This window comes from Manis pentadactyla, chromosome 3 (genome assembly GCF_030020395.1).
Source record: "Manis pentadactyla isolate mManPen7 chromosome 3, mManPen7.hap1, whole genome shotgun sequence".
Classification (NCBI taxonomy): domain Eukaryota; kingdom Metazoa; phylum Chordata; class Mammalia; order Pholidota; family Manidae; genus Manis; species Manis pentadactyla.
Window position 1 is genome coordinate 4,680,910 of NC_080021.1, and position 22,064 is coordinate 4,702,973.

Genomic DNA, 22,064 nt, shown 5'->3' on the forward strand with positions numbered 1-22,064 from the left:
ATGTCGATCCTTTTACATCCAAAGTCCAAGCCCTTTTAGCTGTAGGTGCCGCTGTTCAAACTCCCCCGGTTTCTTATCCTCCTTCCTTCCCCAGGGGCGCACCGCCTATGCGTAACTGCTTTAAATGTGGACAGCCAGGCCATTTCGCTCGCCAATGCCCTACCACAGCTCCTCCTCCTAGAGTTGGGTCAGTCCCCGGTATTTGCCCTCGCTGCCATAAGGGGCGGCACTGGGCCAAAGAGTGCCGTAACAATCCAACAAATCCTTTTTACAGTACCACAAATCCTTTCACCCCCCCTTTTCAGGGAAACGGGCTGAGGGGCCAGCCCCGGGCCCCCCAGCCAATTCCATTTCAGCCGGCCTCGGGGAACAGCCTAGCTGTAGCACTCCCGCCCTCTATCGGGCCACACCCGGGAGTGCAGGACTTGACCTCTGTGCCTCCTCCTCAACAATATTAACGCCTGAAGAGGGAATTACAATTATTTCCACAGGAATTTATGGCCCACCTCCCAAAGATACTTATTTTCTAATTTTAGGGCGAGCTTCCACCACAATAAACGGCCTTATTGTCCACCCTTCCTTAGTTGACAATGACTATACTGGAGAAATAAAAATTCTTGCTAGTGCCCCCCAGTGCCCTATCAGCATTATGAAAGGTCAGCGCCTTGCGCAGGCGCTCCCCCTCCCTTTAAGTACATCTCACCCTGCTATTCATAAGCAGCGAGGCTCCTCTACCCCAGGTTCTTCAGACTTATATTGGATCCAAGCTATTACTAAAGAACGCCCCACTCTTAAACTTAAGATCCAAGGAAAAGTATTTGAAGGAATTTTAGATTCGGGGGCCGACTCTACGGTCATATCTCAGGCTTCATGGCCCTCCAGCTGGCCCTTACACGCTTCCTTGACCCATCTACAAGGAATTGGGCAGTCAAGAAACACCTTACAGAGCTCACAGTTATTAAACTGGGAAGATGAAGAAGGAAATACCGGATCCATTCAACCCTTCGTAGTTCCTGGGTTACCGGTAAATCTTTGGGGAAGAGATATCCTCTCTCAAATGAAGGTCATCATGTGTAGCCCTAATGAAGTTGTAACACAGCAGATGCTTTCACAGGGTTACCTCCCTGGTCAGGGGTTGGGCAAACTAAAACAGGGAGATCCCAACCCGATACTGGCCACGCCTAAGATAGACCGCTCAGGTTTAGGGTTTGAAAAACATTTTTCGTAAGGGCCGTTGCTCCTCCTGCACTCCAGGCAGACAAGATTACTTGGAAAAGTGATGTTCCTGTCTGGATCGATCAATGGCCCCTTACCACTACAAAATTAAATGCAGCCATAGAGTTAGTGCAGGAACAGCTGGCTGCTGGACATATTGAACCTTCTACATCCCCTTGGAATACCCCAATCTTTGTAATCCAAAAGAAATCAGGCAAGTGGAGGCTCCTACAGGACCTCAGGGCGGTTAATAAGACTATGGTCTCTATGGGCGCATTACAACCGGGAATTCCCTCTCCAATAGCCATCCCTAAAGGGTATGTCAAATTAGTAATTGATCTAAAAGACTGCTTTTTCTCCATACCTTTGCATCCTGATGATTGCAAACGTTTTGCCTTTAGTATACCCATTACCAATTGTGTAGGGCCTTCTCCCCGGTTTCAGTGGAGAGTTCTCCCACAAGGAATGGCCAACAGTCCTACTCTTTGCCAAAAGTTTGTAGCCCAGACTATAGACCCCTTTAGGTTGCTCTTCCCCACTTTGTATATTATCCATTATATGGATGATATTCTTCTTGCCAGTCCTGACCAGCAACAGCTCTATGCGGCCAGTCAACAGCTAGTCACTGCCCTCCGAGATCGAGGACTACAAATTTCCCCAGAAAAAGTCCAGGTCCACCCCCCCCAACTTTTTTTAGGCTTTGAATTATTTTCTAATAAAATCCTCACTCAAAAAATTCAGTTAAAGAGAAGCTCCTTAAACACTCTTAATGATTTTCAGCGTCTGCTAGGAGACATCAATTGGCTCAGGCCTTATTTAAAGCTGACCACCGGAGAGTTAAAGCCCTTGTTTGATGTCTTACGTGGAGACCCTGATCCTTCCTCCCCCCGCTCGCTTTCATCAGAAGCACAAAGGGCATTAACCATTGTAGAGCGGGCTATTTCTGAACAGACCATTAGCTACTTCTCTCCACATCTAAGTTTGTGGCTGCTCATTTTCCCTACCCCCTTCTCCCCTACAGGAGTCCTTTGGCAAAACCATCCACTATTTTGGGTTCATTTGCCAGCCTCCCCCCCTAGAGTCTTAGCTACCTATCCTCAATTAGTTGCTGCCCTCTTACGTTTAGGCCGAGAGGCAGCTCTCAAGTTGTTTGGGAGAGACCCTGAAGTTATAACCCTCCCATACAATACATCTCAATTACAATGGCTTATTCAACATGATGATGATTGGGCAATTAGCTGCACCTCCTTCCAGGGGACAATAGACAATCATTACCCTGCAGACAGATTAGTCCAGTTCCTTCAAAAGACCCCGGTTGTCTTTCCCAAGAGGACTAAAACCACGCCAATTGCTGGGGCCGTAATGGTGTTCTCTGATGGGTCCTCCTCCGGTATAGCCGCTTCCAGTATTAATGGGCAAGTTACTCGAATACAGACAGACCTCTCTTCTGCACAACTTGTTGAACTAACTGCAATAATCAAAGTTTTTGAGCTTTTAATAGATGCCCCCTTTAACCTTTACACTGACAGTGCCTATGTAGCAACCTCTGTTCCCCTATTAGAGACAGTGCCTTACATACGTCCCTCTACAAATGCTTCCCCCCTATTCGCAAAATTGCAAAAATTAATTCTAAACCGCGATGCCCCTTTTTTCATCGGGCACATACGCGCTCACACTGGCCTTCCAGGGCCGCTTGCCAAAGGCAATGACAGAGTTGATCTGGCGACTCAATTAGTAGCCTCTGTCACGTCAGACTCACCCTTGGCTGCAGCCCAACGGGCTCATGAACTACATCATCTCAATGCTCATACTCTTAGACTCAAATTTTCAATCACCCGAGAACAGGCCCGCCAAATAGTTCGGCAATGTCAAGGATGTCTAACTCTCCTCCCAGAGCCTCATAACGGAATCAACCCCCGGGGGTTAGTTCCAGGAGAGATATGGCAAATGGATGTCACTCATTACCCTCCCTTTGGTAAATTAAAATATATCCATGTGTCTATTGACACATGTAGTGGTTTCCTATGTGCATCCTTGCAAACGGGAGAGGCAACTAAAAATGTTATTACCCATGTTCTCTCATGCCTGGCATATCTACCACCACCTAAAATCTTAAAAACTGACAATGGGCCTGGATACACCAGCTCTAGCTTTAAACAGTTCTGTGCGCAGTTAAGTATTAAGCACATAACAGGAATCCCCTATAATCCCCAAGGCCAAGGCATTGTTGAAAGAGCCCACTTAACCCTTAAAAACATGTTATTCAAACTTCAGTCGGGGGGAGAAGTACTCTATCCGAAAACAGGTAATGCAAAGACACTCCTAAATCATGCATTGTTTGTTCTTAATTTCCTTACTTATGACTCCGCGGGTAAAACCGCTGCTGATCGCCTTTGGCATCCCTCCACGGCAGATAATTATGCACAGGCTATGTGGAGAGATCCGATGACCAACACATGGCACGGGCCTGACCCTGTGCTCATATGGGGGAAAGGACATGCTTGCATATATGATGCTAAGGCACAAAATGCCCGATGGCTCCCAGACAGACTCATTAAACTTCTAGACACAAATAAAAGCAAAAACAATAATTCTAGTCCAGGGCATATTAAACCCTGAGAAGCCTTTCCTTTCTGTTTAATTTCAGGTGGATCCACGCATCTCATGTGAAACCTGTTGTCTCAACCGAAACGACTGACGACCATCCCGCGTAGAGAGCCTAATCTACCAAGAATCCTCTCCGGCTTAAGATCAGCAGAACGCCCCTAAGATGATCACCTTCGAACTGTGCGCCATTGTACTAGTACTGTGTTCCCTTCCCCCAGGCAGAGGTTCCAGCCCACATCAGCCTCACAACTTGACCTGGATAGTGAGTAGTGGGGCAGGGGACGTAGTTTGGAGTGTGTCAAAAATAGCACACCCCTATTCCTGGTGGCCAGACCTGTACCCCGACCTGTGCAAATTAGCAATAGGTGCTCCAGCCGATTGGGATTTAGAAGGGCACAAAGACTTCCAAAAACCCCCCGACTCCCCCTCACCCCCTGGGAGACTAGGATTAGACCCTTGGGGAGGATGTGGAGAGCTTGGCAGGAGGAGCAGGTTAAAGACCCTCACCTTCTACGTTTGCCCTGGCTTCCATCGCAGCCAAGCCCTTAACCATAAGTGTGGAGGAAGAGCGGACTTTTTTTGTAAAAGCTGGGGTTGTGAGACCTCAGGTGACACCTACTGGCAGCCCTCCTCCTCATGGGACCTTATTAAGGTCACCGCTAATTACACCCACCCAAAAACACGGAGCCAAGGGAACCCAAATTGGGGCAACGATGACACGTGCAAAACATGGTGTCACCCGTTGCGTGTCGAGTTCACCGATCATGGGAAAAAGAGTACCCTTTGGACAACAGGGGCCTCATGGGGACTAAGACTGTACAAAGAACGTTATGACGATGGAGTCTTGCTTACGATCAAGCTCAAAGTAGAGCCTCTTCCGGCTGTCCCAGTAGGACCCAACGCTGTCTTGCGAGACCAGCCGCGTCTCCCAGCCCCGCCCGCGCCGACCCTAGCCCCACCTGCAGACGCTGCCACCCCTTCCTTCGCCTCCACTCTTAACCGACCCACCTTCCTTCCTAGCACCGGACAGCGCCTTCTCAACCTCCTTGAAGGAGCTTTCCGAGTTCTAAATACCACCAACCCAAATTCTACCAAATCCTGTTGGTTATGCTTTTCCTCTTCACCTCCTTACTATGAAGGACTAGGATTGTTGGGCAATTTTAACAATACGACCAGCCACGAAGCCTGTGGCTGGGGCATGCAGAAGTTAACCCTGACTGAGGTAACTGGAAAAGCTACATGTTTAGGAACAATTCCCTCAACCCATAAGAGTCTGTGTAATCACACCATACCCATAGTTTCCTCAGGTGAAAACAGATATCTAGTCCCTCCCCGTCAAGGATGGTGGGCTTGTAACACTGGACTAACACCGTGTGTTTCCACCTCTGTTTTCAATTTCTCCCATGATTTCTGTGTTATGGTTCAACTAGTGCCGAGGCTTATATATCATAGTGATCCCTCATTTGTCACTGAGTTCGACCCTAAAAATAGGTACAAGAGAGAATTAGTCTCGTTGACCCTAGCCACATTAGTGGGAGTAGGAATTGCAGCAGGAGTAGGAACAGGGACAGCTGCCATCATCCAGGGGAACCAAAACTATGAAGGGCTGAGAACCGCCATTGACGACGATCTAAAAACCATAGAACAATCTATTACCAAACTTGAAGAATCTCTGACTTCCCTTTCTGAGGTCGTCTTGCAGAATAGACGGGGGCTAGATCTACTGCTCCTAAAAGATGGAGGACTGTGTGCAGCTTTAAGAGAAGAATGCTGTTTTTATGCAGACCACTCCGGAATAATAAGAGATTCAATGTCAAAGCTTAGAGAAAGGCTAGACCAGAGAAAGAGAGAGCGAGAAGCTAGCCAAAGTCCCTTTGAGTCCTGGTTCACTAAGTCCCCATGGCTCACAGCTCTAATCCCCACCATCCTTGGACCCTTAGCAGGACTCCTCCTTTTAGTGTCTTTTGGCCCTTGGGCCTTAAGAAAACTAACAGCCTTTATTCGAGAGCAGGTTGACCAGCTCGTCAAGCCAGCAGTTGCTGTTCATTATCACAGACTTACAGCCTGTGATGAAGAGTCTGATACCGAGCCAACCAACGCTCCCGGTCTCCAGTTCTCTACTTTACAAACGCCTCAACCATGGTACCATCGATTCTGACACCGTAATTAATGTGGCCCATATGCTGGTCGGCCAGAACCAAGCATACCCCTAACTGTGAGGGTATGGGCATCGAGATGAGTGCGAGACAAAGTACCGCAAGGGAGGGTTCTTCCTAGAACCTCTCTGGTCCTCCCTGAGAATATGCCTGGTTTGCATAGAGGTTGGTATCCATATGTACATAAAGCCTTAATATCAGCTAGCAATTTGGCTTTCAGCTCTGCCTCTCCTCCCTAAAAGATACCGAGAGCATATAGGTAGACATTCGCAAGATGTTACCTTACTGGAGGAGCCAGGCCTCTATTCCCTCACTCGATTAAGGCCCACCTTTCTGAAATAAATAGAAAGGGAGGAGATGTTGGGAGCCACACAAAGGCAACAAGATGGCCACTGAAACAACAAGACGACCACAGTTCATGAGGTTCCTGCTTCACTTCCTGGAGATTAGCTGCGAGCCCGCGCGCGCCAACAAGAAAGCCCGCGCGCGCCAAGAGATACTCTTCTCCCCCTCCTTCCCCATTATCATATACCAATCAGAATGTAACTCGCTGCGCCATCCCTGCTATGCAGCCAATCCCCTGCTTACAAGTATCCTATGGCCCACTCTGCCCCTGAACACTGGTGTATATCTACCCCCGTCTTACAATAAAATTTGAAGGCTTGATCAGAATACTGTCTTGCCTTCGCTCTTCTCTCGCCCCCATTTTCTTCCAGGTCAGATCCCCTTCGTCTCCACAAATAACTAGGTCCCGCTGGACGGGACAAACACATAGTCTACAGGCACACACCTGATCATCTACATTTGCTCTCTTACAACACTAAACTCTGTTTTCTACCTTTATCTTGTATCTACCTACCACTTCAGCATTTTATTAAAAATAATAATAATAAAGAGAGAAATGTGGTATCCACATATAAATCAAGTATAAAAATCAAATGAGTATTCATATTTGAACTGTTTATAGTTCATAATGCATGAGCAAAACCGAAAGTTTCTGTGATGACTGCCCTTGTACTGTTCACCATGTAACTTATTCATTATGTAAGAATTTGTTCTCCATGTAAGAACTTGTTTGTTATGCCTCAGAAGACTGGAGACTGATGAAAATTAGGCTTGGGGTGGATTAATGATTGTGCATTGAGCATTGACTCCCCTATACAGAATTTTTTTGTTGTTAACAACCATTTGATCAATAAATATGAGAGATGCCCTCACAAACAAACAAAAAAATTAATATGGGACCACCAAAGACCCCGAATAGCCAAAGCAATCCTGAGAAGGATGAATAAAGTGGGGGGGTCTCACTCCCCAACTTCAAGCTCTACTACAAAGCCAGAGTAATCAAGACAATTTGGTACTGGCACAAGAGCAGACCCACAGACCAGTGGAACAGAATAGAGACTCCAAACATTAACCCAAACATATATGGCCAATTAATATACGATAAAGGAGCCATGGACATAGAATGGGGAAATGACAGTCTCTTCAACAGATGGTGCTGGCAAAACTGGACAGCTACATGTAAGAGAATGAAACTGGATCACTGTCTAACCCCATACACAAAAGTAAATTCGAAATGGATCAAAGACCTGAATGTAAGTCATGAAACCATAAAACTCTTAGGAAAAAAACATAGGAAAAAATCTCATGGACATAAACATGAGTGACTTCTTCATGAACATATCTCCATGGGCAAGGGAAACAAAAGCAAAAATGAACAAGTGGGACTATATCAAGCCTAAAAGCTTCTGTACAGCAAAGGACACCATCAATAGAACAAAAAGGCATCCAACAGTATGGGAGAATATACTCATAAATGACAGATCTGATAAAGGATTGACATCCAAAATATATAAAGAGCTCACACACCTCAACAAACAAAAAGCAAATAATCCAATTAAAAAATGGGCAGAGGAACTGAATAGACAGTTCTCTAAAGAAGAAATTTAGATGGCCAACAGACACATGAAAAGATGCTCCACATCACTTGTCATCAGAGAAATGCAAATTAAAACCACAATGTGATATCATCTCACACCAGTAAGGATCGCCATCATCGAAAAGACAAACAACAACATATGTTGGCGAGGTTGTGGAGAAAGGGGAACCCTCCTACACTGCTGGTGGGAATGTAAACTATTTCAACCATTGTGGAAAGCAGTATGGGGTTCCTCAGAATGCTCAAAATAGAAATACCATTTGACCCAGGAATTCCACTTCTAGGAATTTACCCTAAGAATGGAGCACTCCAGTTTGAAAAAGACAGATGCACCCCTGTTTATGGCTGCACTATTTACAATAGCCAATATATGGAAGCAACCTAAATGTCCATCAGTAGATGAATGGATAAAGAAGATGTGGTACATATACACAATGGAATATTACTCATCCATAAGAAAAAAACAGATCCTACCATTCGCAACAACATGGATGGAGCTAGAGGGTATTATGCTCAGTGAAATAAGCCAGGCAGAGAAAGAGAGCAAGTACCAAATGATTTCACTCATATGTAGAGTATAAGAACAAAGGAAAACTGAAGGAACAAAACAGCAGCAGAATCACAGAACCCAAGAATGGACTAATAGTTGCCAAAGGGAAAGGGACTGGGGAGGATGGGTGGGAAGGGAGGGATAAGGGGGGGGAGAAGAAAGGGGGCCTTACGATTAGCATGTATAGTGTGGGGGGGCATGGGGAGGGCTGTGCAACACAGAGAAGACAAGTAGTGGTCTTACATCATCTTACTATGGTGATGGACAGTGACTGCGAATGGGTATGTGGGGGGGACTTGGTGAAGGGGGGAGCCTAGTAAACATAATGTTCTTCATGTAATTGTAGATTAATGATACCAAAATTAAAAATAATAAAAAAGCACGGCGACACTCTCCATCACCCTCGCTCTTGAAGGACAGCTTGGGGAGGTGTGAAGTTCTCGGGATCCCCCTGTGTTTGTGGTTGGGGGTTTTGCCTTTCAGGCCTTCGCTGAGCATGTGCCATGCACTCACCATGCAGGAGCCCATCCCGTCTTCCCTTATCCCCCAACTTGCATAGCTTCACCAGGATGCATGATGCTGTTGACACATTACATGATTTTTCCTGGGATATGGTGGTGGTGTTTTTAAATGTTTCATTAGGGTGTAGCTTAATATCTTTGAAATTCCCACACCTTAAATGTAGTGTTTGACTTTGTACATCTCGTAAACCCACCCAGGTGAACATGTAGGACTTTGCAGAACTCCCCTCCAGTCACCCCAGTGTGACCACCCCTCTAGCTTCTGCGTGGTCCCACCGCTGTGGGACTTTGGAGAAATGGAGTTGTAGCATATGCACTGCCTTGGGTCTGGCTTCCTTTGCTCAACGCAGTGAGTTTGAGACCCACACACGTGGGGCAGGGGGCTACTGGCTCACTGCCACAGTCCCCGTGCCATTCACAGTCCCCAATCCAGGCCTCTCCTTCAGGAGACCGGTAGGAGAGAGCCTGCCTGTCTCGCCCTGCCCTGTGTCTCCGTTGCTCCTCTGTCCCTGTGCTATTGCTCTTTAGCCTTGTTTGCTTTTTACAAAAACTTTTAAGGAAGAGTTGACAAGAAATAGTGTGCAATGAAATCCTAGCAAATTATTCTAACTTGTACTTCAAAGGTGACTAAGAATTCACATAGTTTCTCAACATGAACATTGTTGCTTTGACCCCATTTTTGCTTCTCAAGATTGTCTGTCTCGGTCACTTTTCCATCCCAGACCTCTCAGGTCCCAGCGTTTCTTAGCCGGGGTCCTCGGGGGCTCCAGGGGATCAGCGGCAGGGCCCTGTGCCCTCGCCGTTCCCTCCACCCTCACCGTGCTGCCTTTCCTCCCTCCTCAGGCTTCAGGACCAGCTGTGTGGGCACCTGCGGGCCTCACTCTTGAAGGAGTCAGCTGCTCGCTTGTCTCTGCTCCTGAAGTGACCCTGTGCCCACCGCTGCCTGGCAACTGCTGCGCCATGACAGCATGTCTTCCATGTCCCTGCCTTCTTTTGTGAGCCCCCAAGGGCAGGCACTGTGATGCCCTGGCATCTCTGTGTCCCGAGCACCCAGCACAGCAGGAGCAGGTCCTGGGGGGGGTGTTCCCTGACCCCATAGCCCTGACATGCCCCTCAGGACTGGCCTAAGTGTCTGCTGAGTCTCCGTGTGCTGTGACTTCCCCTCATCAAACTCAATTTTCTAGTCTTAGGGCCACCAGGTGTCTCACTGGGAATCCTCTCTCAGACATCCCTTCTGCTATCTCACAGACGCTGGGGGTCAGGAGTCCAGGCCTCACCGGCTGCTGTTCAAGTGTCAGCCCAGCCATGTCCTCACCTGGAGCCCAGGGTCCTTGGCCAGGCCCATTTAGGCTGGAGGTGGGACTCAGGTCCCTGGGGCTGTGGGGCTGACCCCTCAGCTCCTGGGAGCTACTGACTGCCCTCTGCTTCTGCTCCTCCCACCAGGGGATGGAGATGCCTTTCCTTCCATTCCTTCTGCGCTCTGCAGATTTATAACCTCATCTGTGACACTGGAACCTTTCTCTGAGCTCTTTCCTTCTTTTTAGTGATGCCATTTGTAATGTCCTCACTGGAATTCTAGAAGTTATCCCAGGGCCTCCTGAGATGCTTGGGGCCTGCCCTGTGGGAAAACAGCGGAGGGATGGTGGGGCTAGGCCAGGCTCACCCTGACTTGAGCCCACTGTCCTGTCACCAGCTCTGCCATATTCCTTGCTGGGGGCACCTCTCCTGGAGGCACCTGGCCTTGAAGCTGAGACGCCTCACCCATTCCCCACCTTGGGAGGTCTCCCTAAGGCCCCAGGCACTACCCCTGCCTGCCCATGTCAGGGTGGGTCTGTGGTGGCCCCCTTGGCCCTCCCACAGCCATGTGCAACCCCTGCAGAGGCCCACAGCTCCGTGCCAGTGCCTTGTCCATGGGCTGCTCAGCCTAGTGCTGCCGGGGTGAGGCCTCCCGGGGCTATGCTGCTCTGCAGTCCATTCCTTACGAGCTGTTTGTCTTTTCAGTGTAGTTTGAGGGAAAGGAGGGACAAAGCCTCTACTCAACTTGCCCAGACTTGCCCTATTTTTAGGAAAAACAGGCGGACTGCAGGTAATATCAAGGATGAAGTTCTGTCACCTCAGCACAGGGGGCAAGAGGCAGACATCCAAACCCACGGCTGCAGGTCCATCTTCGGTCTGCACACAGGCTGCAGAGGCTGTGGAGTGAGTGCTCTGGCCGGCAGCCCAGCGGCGGGCAGTGCAGTCCTGAGAGCAGCAGGCTTGTCTCCCCACAACAGCTCTGTGGCCTCGTCTTGGACGGTGCTCCACACCTTTCACCTTGGGACGGTCACAACAGCCTGGCAGGGGATGCGCACACCCTGCGGTCCCCAGTGGTTCCTGTCCCCTGAGGGAGGTGTCTCTGAGGCCGGACAGACCCCACAGTGTCACGGTGGCAGTGCCGTGTGGGACTTGGGATGTTCTGGGTCCACGCCTCCACCCCTTTCCCGTGTGGCAGCCGCCGCCCCACCGCCCCGGCCTCAATCCCATCGGTGCCCTTTCCCATCCTGGACAGAGGTCCTAACTTCCTAGTGCCCTTTCCCAGATTGGAATGAGATGATAGTGCCTTATCTGGAGGCTCATTCTCTGGCTCAGAGTCTGGTGACCTCTGCTGCCTCCCTTTCTGGTTTCAGACCTTGAGGATGGAGCACAGAGTGAGGAGGAGCAGGTAAGCAGGCACAAACCCTGGAGGTGGTGGAGCCCCAGGGGGTCCTAGGGGCAAAGCCTGGGAACTTGCTGGTCGTGCAGAAGCGGCCGTGGTTCGCGAGGGTGGGCCAGACTGCCACGCGGGACCAGGCCTGTCCTAGGGAGGAGATGGGCTATCAACACGAGTCCAGAAGCAAAGCCAGCGCCACCATGAGCCTGGTGACCCACCAGGAGGAGTGAGCAGGCAGGAGGCCCGTCGCTGGGAAGGGCTGGAGGGCCCCTCAGCACCCAGCAGGTGTGGGGAGGCCCAGCTGGGCCAGCGAGCGCTCTGCCGGGGCAGTGGGCGCCGAGGCCTGGGAGCGCGGACTGGGGAGATGCCAGCCAGCGCGGGTGGGGCTTCTGGCCGCAGGTCGGATGTGCTGAGGCATCGGAGGATCCAGCCTGGCGAGAGGCCGTTCGCAGGTGCGGATGCGGCCAGGCCTTCGGGCCCTACGCCTGCCAGCCGAGCGCCACGCCTTCGGGGCCGTGCGGGGCTTCTTACGCCCCTGGCCGGGAGAGCCGTTCCGCTGCGCACCCTGAGCTCGGGCTCGCGGTGTCCCTGGTCAGGCTGCCTGCGCGCCGCCCACCCCGACCCTGTCCAGCCTTCGCGCCCCTCCCCTCCTTGGGGGGCCTGACGGCCTTGCTGTGGGCGGACACGCAGGGAAACGAAGGACGCAGGGCAGCCGGTACGGGTCCCAGACCAGCGCCTGCGGCCTGATGGTGAACAGCCATCCGTGCGCGTTGGTCTTACATTTGTAAAGGGTTACTTTTTAAAAAGGTTAATAGGTGGTACCTGGCCCTGTCCAAAAATAGTGTGCTCGGGCCCCTGGCTCCTAATCCCGGATGCATTCTCGTCCATTTTGTCCCTTTATAGGAATGGCCGAAGGTACCACACCTGCGAGCCGGGGCCAGAGGCTGGGCAGCGCGAGGTCAGGCTTGGGTGCTGGGAATGTTGCCTGGGGAAGAGCAGCCCTCCCAGAATACCTGCACTGTTCCCCTGGGATGCGGAGGAAAACCCCAATTTTTATTCTTTAAATGCTTTAATTTTTAGGAATGTTTTATAATTTTTATGATTTGTTGCAAATAATTCAGTATGAGGCAGGCATATGCCCCAAAGTGTTTACTGGCGCAGCTGGCAGTGAAAAAGATGACACAAGAAGTGGCGGGTGGACTGGCAGGTGCACACTCTGGGATTGTGGGAGAGGCCCCAGGGCCCGGGGCCTGGGGCTGCAGCCCTCTGCCCTGGGGGAGGGCTGCCTGTCTGTGAGCAGGGCGCACATGGTGCACTCAACCACCCTTCACCCACTGGGGGACCTGCAGGCTGTGGTCTGCATTCTGCCCTTCCCTCTTCGTTCTGAAGCTATTTCTGGTCTGTTTTGGCGATGAGGGGTTTCAAACTGCCGGGGCCCCATTCCTTCCGGCCCTGGGCTGACCACCTCTGTGGCCTTGCTCTCCCAACTCCTCCCCCAAACTGTAGCAGAACCATACACCCCAGTTCTCATGAGCCCTGCCATGCCGAAGACTTGCTCTTGAGCAGTAATGGGAACCCAGAAGAGCCAGTGGTGTTCCAGTGATGCTCTGTCCACCTGGCCCTGAATGAGGGAGGCCCAGGGGTGACAGCCCAGCAGCCAGCTGTGAACATGGGCTTCTGTGTTTCCGGCCATGGGGATTTGGTGCTTGCCTATTAGCGCGGTGTGACCTGGCTTATCCTGCCAGAGTGCTGGGTGTCGGCCCCCCTTTCCTGTGGCTAGCTCCCTCCTCTGGAAACCCAGGTCTCATGGTGATTGACCCAGGAAGGCGCTATCAAAGGTGGGTGTAGCTGGGGCTTCTGCTCTCTGCAACACCCACGAGGACTGAATTCTTGGAGGGACAGACAGCCCATGAGCATGGTTAGGGCCATGGCCAGTCGCTAGGAGTTGGGCCTCCTCCCCTCACCACCTGCCCAGCCTGTCTGGTCCCCTGAAGCTTCCCAGCAAGTCTGGACACTTCCCAGCTCTCTGAGGCCTGGGGCCTGAGCCCTTGAAGTTGAGTGGATCCTCAGCACCGTGTGGGCAGCAGGCGGACCTGGAAGGACCAAGGGAACCCAAGAAGTCCAGGCGTTGTCTCTGTCATCACTCCACCTCTCATCTCTGCAGGGCCTCACGTGGCCTCGGGCTCCAGCTGCTGACTGGCCTTCCCCAGGTCTACAGCCATCTTAGCCCATGACTGCAGAGGACAGGGACCTCCGCAGTTTTTCTGTGAAAACCCCTAGAGAGACTGGTCACAGGCCCATCCTGGGGGGTGGCAATAGGGAGGGTTCCAGAGTGATCTAGGGGAATATCGAGAGAAAAGCACCCCCAGAAGGAAGGAGAGCTGTGACCAGGACGCATGAGAGGAGGGCCCCCCAGCAGAAGTGAAGAGCAGGCCCTTCAGGTAACCCTGGGCCTGCTGGGGAAAAGCTGTTTGGTGAGTGGGCTGAGAACGGTGGGGGGTGGGGGAGGGACACCAGAGAAAGGCTTTCTAGAAGGAGCTCTTACAAAGAGACATTGTCAGAGAGCAGGGGCTCTCTGGGCTCTAGGGTTTCTGGAAGCACATCAGAATGAGGTGGTTGAGGAGGGACTTCTCGTTGACAGGAGAATGCCTAGGACATGGAGAGGCAACTGAGTTGGGGCTGGGGACATGCCCCTTAGCCCAGCCCCATGGCATGTGTCTGACAGGTGCTGCAAAGGTTTCTCAGCAGTGATAAACATGAGAGCACCCATCTGTGGAGAAGCCCAAGGACTCCGCCTGTGGGAGCACCCGCACCCCAACCCACATGTCCAAACCACAGGACTCCCACCCTTAGGGGCCAAACCCTGCTGACAACCGCGGGACTTTGGGAGCAGATGCTTCCCCATTGAGCCCTCCGGGTAGACCAGCAGACACAGCACAGGACCAGTCCAGGTTGCGCCCAGGCTCAAGGCCCAAAGGAACCAGGAGATCATAACCCCAGCTCGCTTCAAGCCCCTAAGGGTGTGGTCACCGCGCATCAGTGACCAGGGAAACGTGAAGTGGGGTTGTCCCAGAAGCTGAGAGGAGAAAGTGCCTTAAGGGGGGCCAGGAGAGGGGATTTCTTCGCTGCCTTAGGCTTGTTAAGGGGGATCCACGTGCTGGGGACCAGTGGCCAGGCCCGGCCTGGCGCCGGTTTTCTCTAGCTCTCCTCCAAGGGGAAGCTTCCTGACCCTGACCCCCGCTGTCCCTTACCTCGGCCTGCCTCCTTACCCCATGGCGCGCCCCCTTCTCCACTGGCACCGCTGCCTGCCTCCTTCATTCGTTCCCCAGTCAGCTCGGCCACCGAACCCACTGACTCCCCTAACCTCATCCCTGGAGCCGGCTGGAGGCGATGGAGTCCAGGCGGGGATGGCTGGGAGGCCCCTGGGGGCGGGGGCGCCGCACTGTCGCGACAGGGAACCGCCTTGCGGATAGGCCGGAGGGGATGGGGGTGGGGGCCGGCCTCCAGGGCAATTGAGCACACAGTCCTCCGACGGCCTAGAGCGTCGCCGGAAGTGCGCGCAGCGGACGTGGGAGGCGGCGCTTCCGGCGGCGGTGTGGCGGTAGGTAAGTGGGGTTCGCGGGGTGGTCCTGGGCGCTCCCTGGGTTTGGGAAAGACGACCGCGGCCTGTGGACAGCACCCCCACCCCGCCCAGTGTGACACCCTGGTACAGGGCCCCCTCCTCCTGGCCAGTGTGACGCCCCGGGACAGGCCCACACGTACCGCTGTGACAGCCACCAGGGGTCACGTCATTCCCAGCTGCTGGCATTTATTAACCTTCCCTGTTCTTTCCTTGAAATTAGATTTCCAAGGTTTCTTCTATAAACAAGTAGGATGTGAAATATCCAGTAGGTAAAATCTGCAAACATCCCTGATTCAGTGTCGCATAGATTCCCCAAGTGCAATCCTAGTCCGACTCTTGAGGCCTCCCTGCATTGCGGTATTCGCTGCCAGCCTGGTGGTTCATCCTCCTTCCAGCGGTGTGAGTACCTGTTCCCTCATCTTGTTCCTAAGGGGCTGCCGTTTTTAAGTATTTTCTACTTGTAGAGTAAAAAAGAACTTTTTTATTACATTTAGCTGCAGTGGAGTGGGACAAATATGGGGCTGATACTTAAAGTGCGTTGGCCACCTGCTTGCTTTTGCAGGTTGCCCGTATGTGACTTACCCATTTTTCATGCTTCCCCATTAGTACCCACTGATCTTCAGATATTAAGGACGTGAATATTTATATTGCAGACAGTCCCACTTCCCTCATCTGCTTGTGTTTTGTACTAAATTTTATATAGTTAAATATCTCAGACTTTACCTTTGGTGTTAAGCTTAGCAAAATCATTCCTCGATCCAAAATTGCGCCATTCAAATAATTTTTTCTTATTTTTGGGGGGTTTCTTACTTTTATATTCAAATCTTGATAATTATTAAGAAAACTTTAAATAAAATCCATAGATCTTTCTGCAGACATTGGGGACTGATTGAAGGTGCTGGGCTTGCCCATCGCAGGCGAGACCACAGCAGGCAGCTGGCAGATGCTGCCCTGCCCAGCTTTGCTGTGAGTCTGCGGGGCAGAGGGAAAGCAGTAAGCACGGCCTCAAGTTCCCAGAATACTGCTTCTGGGCGTCTGTTTAGTCAGGACCTTCATCTCTAGTGACAAACAAGGTCAGTAGGTGACGTGGCTCCTGCAGTGTCCCCCAGGGGCATCTCTGACCCTCTCCTCTAAAGGCATTCTGACCTCACCTCCAGCCTCCCTGCCATCCTCCCCCCTTTTCTTCTCTTTTACCCAAGGTGTCCCCTCCTGGTGTTTCTGCAGGTTTTCAGCAAGGAGGACCCCCGGGCCTGAGTCCCCAGGACGCCACAGAGAGAGCTGCCCTGATGGATGCATGCCCAGGTGAGCACCAGGTTTACAGGACCTGGGAGAGGCTCCTCGCAGGGTCAGGCAGGTGAAACAGCCTAGGAAGTGGGGCTCCCTGGGTCTGGGCGCCCAGCCACCAAGGGACTGTGGCTGGGCCAGGCAGCCTTGCCTGCCCGCGTCCTTTCCCACACTGTCCGTCATTCCTCTGTGCTCCTGCATGCAGCGCTCTCTCTGTGTGGCCTCCACCTGGAGACTTCTGAGAATGAGAATATTCATTCTTGGCTTTGGTTCCCCAGGGCCCAGCAGTGGTGGCTGGCGTGGGTTCAGAGTTGGCTGGCCTCCTGGCGGTCAGCTCCTCCTTAGGCTCCAGGCCCCTCCTTTGTGAGGATTTAAAGCCACGCCTGAGGGGTGTCCAAGCTGACCCTTGTTGTTTCTGGTATGACAGTGCAGTGCCGTCAGTGCAGACAGCAACGCCATCTTATTTTAGCAAGGAAATGAGGGCCGACACAAGCCTTTTCACGGTCATATTCTGATGTTTCTTGTCCAGTAGTGGGAGCCTGTGTAAAGTATAACCATGGCTGCCCAGAACATACCTGCACACACACCCCCAGCACACCTGTCATCTCTTCTCCCTGGAAGTCAGAGAACCCCTGTGTCACGTGACTCAGCTACCCTGTGTCCATGCATAACCTCATCCTGTCATGGTGCTGCCCTTAGGCCCGGGACTCCCAGGTTGGGCCTCCTACATTGTCTGGCCAGATCTGGTCCATGTGGGGTTCCTCACTATCCTGCAACTTTAGACTAAATAATTTTAGCAAACATCAACATATGCAAATTGGAAAAAAGAAACAGGTTACTCACAATCAAACCACCCACCATCTTCCATGAGATGAATGGCCTGGAGGTAGGAATGGGTGAGAGCGAGGTCAGTGGTGACCTGTGGAGCTCACGATGTTGGCTGGATGGCCAGCAGCACTGCCAGGGGACTGAGGTCTTGGGTAGAAGGTCTCTCAGCCTTGGCACTGTGGGCATCAAGGTGGGAGGATCCTGTGTGGGTTGTCCTGGGCACTGCAGGCAGTGAGCAGTTGCCTGGCCTCCACCTGCTGGGCACTGGGAGCAGCCCTTTTAGGTATGACAACAGAGATGCTTGCAGACAGAGCAGTAGAGAACAAGCACCCCATGTTTGCAGCTCTTCAGGGTTCCCTGAGAAGTTGTCACTGGGACAGCCCCAGGGATTGCCGCTGCGCCTGGGGATCGCCCTGGGAGGCAAGCAGCTCACAGGACCTGTGGCTGACCAGTGGACTAGAAAGCACATGTGACCTCATCCTCCTGTTGTGAATGGCTCTTCTTCATATCCAGTGCCCATGAGTCACTTTCTTGAACTTCCATGTCTGCCAAACCACAAGCCCAGGGCTGGGCCCCCAGAGGGCCTGTTTCTTAGCGCCCTACCTGGACACCCTCCCGCCGGCCGTGGCTCAGTCCCACAGCTCCTGTTAAGGAATCAGTGGAATGCTGTGGGCAGTACCTGCCCCGAAGTAGCATCGTCATCCTCAGCATGGCCCACGTGGGTACCTGTTGCATTGGCAATCAAAGTACTGGGGGGCCACAGCTGAGAATTCACGGCTGCCGTTCAGTTGCTTAGGTTATGGCCTGTGGGCACAAAGGCTTCACTTAACTCGGCTGATGTACTTCCTGGGGGCCCTGCCCTGCCGAGTCACCTCCCCAGCGGCTCCCTGCAGCACCCGCCACCCTGTGAGGGCTGTAGTAAGTGCCTCGCATTGTGACACCCCAGTAGACGCAGCTCTTGTGTGAGCGAGCCGGCAGGGCCTGGCTTCAGGAGCTGCCTTACTGCTTCACAGCCAGGCGGCAGGGGCTGGGGCTCTCAGCCTGGCCAGGACTCCATCCTGTCACTGCTGCTCCCGCTGGTACTGATTTCTGTCTGCGAAAGGATTCTCCTGCACAGGGCAGAGGCTCTGTCAGTGTGATGGGCTGAGGGGTTATCCTGGGGAGTCTAGGGTGGGAGCAGGAATCTGGGACCAGGTCGGGTGCTTCCTAGTGCCTCTGTCCCAGTTTATTCCACTTTGCTTTCTAGGCCATGATGGCAGCACAAGGGAGCACATGCAGCCAGGCTCCTATCTCTGCGCCCCAGGGAGGGCAGACAGAAGCAGGAGAGCCCCTCTGGAGCCCCAGGGAGGGCAGAAAGAAGCAGGGGAGCCCCTCTGGAGCCCCAGGGAGGGCAGAGAGAAGCAGGGAGCCCCTCTGGAGCCCCAGGACAGGCAGACAGAAGCAGGAGAGCCCCTCTGGAGCCCCAGGACAGGCAGACAGAAGCAGGAGAGCCCCTGTGGAGCCCTGGGGAGGGCAGAGAGAAGCAGGGGAGCCCCTCTGGAGCCCCAGGGGCACAGAGAGCCCTCTCCCAGCCCTGCCCATTCCCACAACCCCGGATGTGAGGGAGTGGGAGGAAGTGATGCAAGAACTGGACGGGCAAACGCCAGGTGTCCACCACCACGTTGCTGTTGTTTCTGTCGTTTCTGTCATTCTTGCAGATGGCTGAGCCCCACTTGGGCTCACATGCCACTGTGGCCTGTTCAGCTGGGTTTCTTATGCCTCATGGCACGTCTCTGATTCTTCCCTTCCAGCTTCCTCAGCACAGGTGCCAGATGGTGGCCAGGCTTCCGGCAGTGCAGCTCCAGCTGCCAAATGTGGGGCTCGGAGCACAGGGTCAGCACCAGAGCAGGAGACTTCAGAAGTGGGGTGCAGTGGGGAGTGTGCACCAGGGCCGCCCCAGGCACGGGGACTTCTGGACCGTCGTGGGACTGAGGACACTGGAGAGAAGCTCAGGGTTTCCCCCTGGGGACCAGTAATTTACAAGGAAACTGGAGGGCAGGGGGGCCGGGAGCACCCTGTGTGCGGGTCAGAGGCCACCCTGCACGGCGGCTCCCTAGCAGACCGGGGGGGGCCCTGGAAAGGGCGGCCTTACCAGTGCAGCAGCTGCGACAGGAGCTTCAAGTGCTACTCAGACGTGGTGAAACACCAGAGCACGCACTCGGGGGGGAAGCCCTACGAATGCAGCGACTGCGGGAAGGCCTTCATCCACAGCTCGCACGTCGTCAGGCACCAGCGGACTCACCACGGGGAGAGGCCGTACGTGTGCGGGGAGTGTGGGAAGGCCTTCAGCCAGAGCTTCAACCTCGTCAGACACCAGAGGACGCACACAGGAGAGAAACCTTACGCGTGCACCGAGTGCGGCAAGGCCTTCAGCCAGAGGTCGGATGCCGCCAAGCACCAGCGGGTGCACACTGGGGAGAGGCTGTATGGGTGCGGGGAGTGTGGGAAGGCCTTTGTCCACAGCTCCAATGTTGTTCGGCACCGGAGGACCCACCACGGGGAGAATCCCTATGTGTGTGGGGAGTGCGGGAAGGCCTTCAGCCAGAGCTCCAACCTCATCCAGCACCAGCGGGTCCACACGGGCGAGCGGCCCTATGCATGCGGCGAGTGCGGCCGCGCCTTCAGCCGCAGCTCCTTCCTGCGGGAGCACCGGCGCATCCACACGGGCGAGAAGCCCCACCAGTGTGGCCACTGCGGCCGTGCCTTCCGGGCGCTGTCAGGCTTCTTCCGGCACCAGAGGGTCCACACCGGGGAGAAGCCTTTCCACTGCGGCAAGTGCGGCCGAGCCTTCCGCCTGAGCTTTCATCTGATTCAGCACCGGCAGGTTCACGGCGATGAGTGAGCCTGCTGGCGAGTGTGCACCCTGGAGGTTCAGCTTTCTGCCTGCGTGGACGCCCCCAGTGTTTGTGCCGCCCTGCCCAGCAGTCAGAGGAGACAGGAGTCCTGGGGAAGGCAAGCTTCTTAGATGGGAAGCCGGTAGCTCTGATGGTGGCACGCATGTCCAGGTTAATTGCATAGTACTTTTTTCCTTAGGTATAACTTGCATGTGGTAAAATGCATAGATCTTAAGTATGGGTTTTATGAGTTCTGACAGACATAACCTGTTTGGACCTGTATAACCACCACTCTATCAAAGTAGAGGATTCCCAGCACTTGGAAAGTCCTGTGTCCCCTCCAGTCAGCCCTCATCCACGGGCTGCTAATGACCTTGTGTCCATCACTATAGTTTGGCTTGTTCTAGAACCTTACGTAAGTACAACAGTATGACATACTGCACTCTTTTGTGTCTGACCTCTTTCCCTCTGCTTGATGTTCCTGAGATTGATCCACATACCAGTAGTTTTGGTTCATTCCCGTAGAACTTCCTAAAGGCGTGAGTCCCTCCCTACCTTGTATCAAAGCTGTACTTTATGTCTGTGTCTCCCCACCAAAGTGTAGCTCCTTGTAGCCAGAATTGTGTTAGTACAGCTGACACAGAAGAGGCACTGCACCAGAGAGGAAGTAAATACGGGGGGCACTGTGAAAGGCAGGCGCAGAGGCAGCACAGGCTTGGCTAGGCAGGGGGGACACTGATCCGCTTGTCTTCACGCCACCTCAGAGCACACAGCGTGCAGAATTCAGCCTCGTGACGGTAGTACAAGCGGGAAGTCTGAGCTATTTGTACTTTGAACGAACCATCCTTGAGCACTGAGCCGTCCCAGCTCAATGGCAGTCTTGTTGGAAACACGGCCACCATCCGTCTGTGCCCAAGGACTCTGCAGGTGAGAGGCAACAGCTGAGTAAGCAGTGCCCAGTGGAAGTCACGATAGGAGGGGACACAGGCGAGGAGCACAGGAGGGCTGGGGCTGGGGGAGGTGGGCTGTGCTCCCGGGAAAGTGTGTCCGGGATGGCTCCCAAAAGACTTAGTCAGCGGGCAGATTAGATGTGTACAAAGCACAGGTCAGAGTGCACCAGGGGAATGTGAGAGTCTAAGAAATGTGCTATGGGACCTTATGATCTGTGGCTGGAGACAGAAGACAAAAACTAATATAAAGCAACAGTCTTGAGTGGCTGCGCTCTTTATGATCTCGTTTCACATCCCAGTAGGGTGGTGCTCTGCATCTGTGTGAATGTTACTTGCCAGATAGGAAGGAGAGCTGTGTCAGTTGGGGAAGCATCTTGGTGCATGTCACACGGCTCTGCGGCACAAGTCAGGTGAGGTGACCTCAGGTCTCTTGAGAGCTCGTGGTGACCAGGGCAGGGCTGAGCAGTCAGTGGCCCTGAGTCACGTGCCACATCTGTCCCAGCCGGCCACGGTTTGGTGCTGTGCAATAGCAGTTGTCTGCTGTAGTTTACCGACAGTGAGTTATTCTGGGCCCTGCAGCTGGCAGGGACCCCAAGGCAGTAGTTCTAGGGCTCTGGATGTCACCTGTTTAAGATGTGCACTTAGGCTAGAGGCTGCAGCCTGTTAGGGCAGCGTCCTCTAAGCTTAGAGCCAGTGGTACCACAGCGACTGGGCTGCTGACTGGGGCCAGTGGTGAGGTGGGGACAGTCCAGGACTCCCATGCTGCTCCAAGACCTCAGGTGGAAGGGCCCCGGGATCACCATGCCTCCCGGTAGAGCAGAGCAATC

The 22,064-nt window shown here is 53.2% G+C and overlaps 1 protein-coding gene across 1 annotated transcript in view; it reads left to right on the plus strand.

The window, feature by feature from the left end:
- Positions 1–21,496, plus strand: part of LOC130682783 (zinc finger protein 768-like) — a 28,215-nt gene extending 6,719 nt beyond the window's left edge. The window contains exons 4-10 of the mRNA XM_057497592.1: positions 11,658–11,692; positions 11,773–11,906; positions 12,080–12,271; positions 12,584–12,638; positions 14,883–15,285; positions 16,527–16,604; positions 19,205–21,496. Coding sequence (XP_057353575.1) covers positions 11,658–11,692; positions 11,773–11,906; positions 12,080–12,271; positions 12,584–12,638; positions 14,883–15,285; positions 16,527–16,604; positions 19,205–20,295 — 1,988 coding nt within the window. The 3' untranslated portion in view covers positions 20,296–21,496. The remainder of the gene's footprint in view (positions 1–11,657; positions 11,693–11,772; positions 11,907–12,079; positions 12,272–12,583; positions 12,639–14,882; positions 15,286–16,526; positions 16,605–19,204) is intronic.
- Positions 21,497–22,064: the final 568 nt, after the last annotated feature.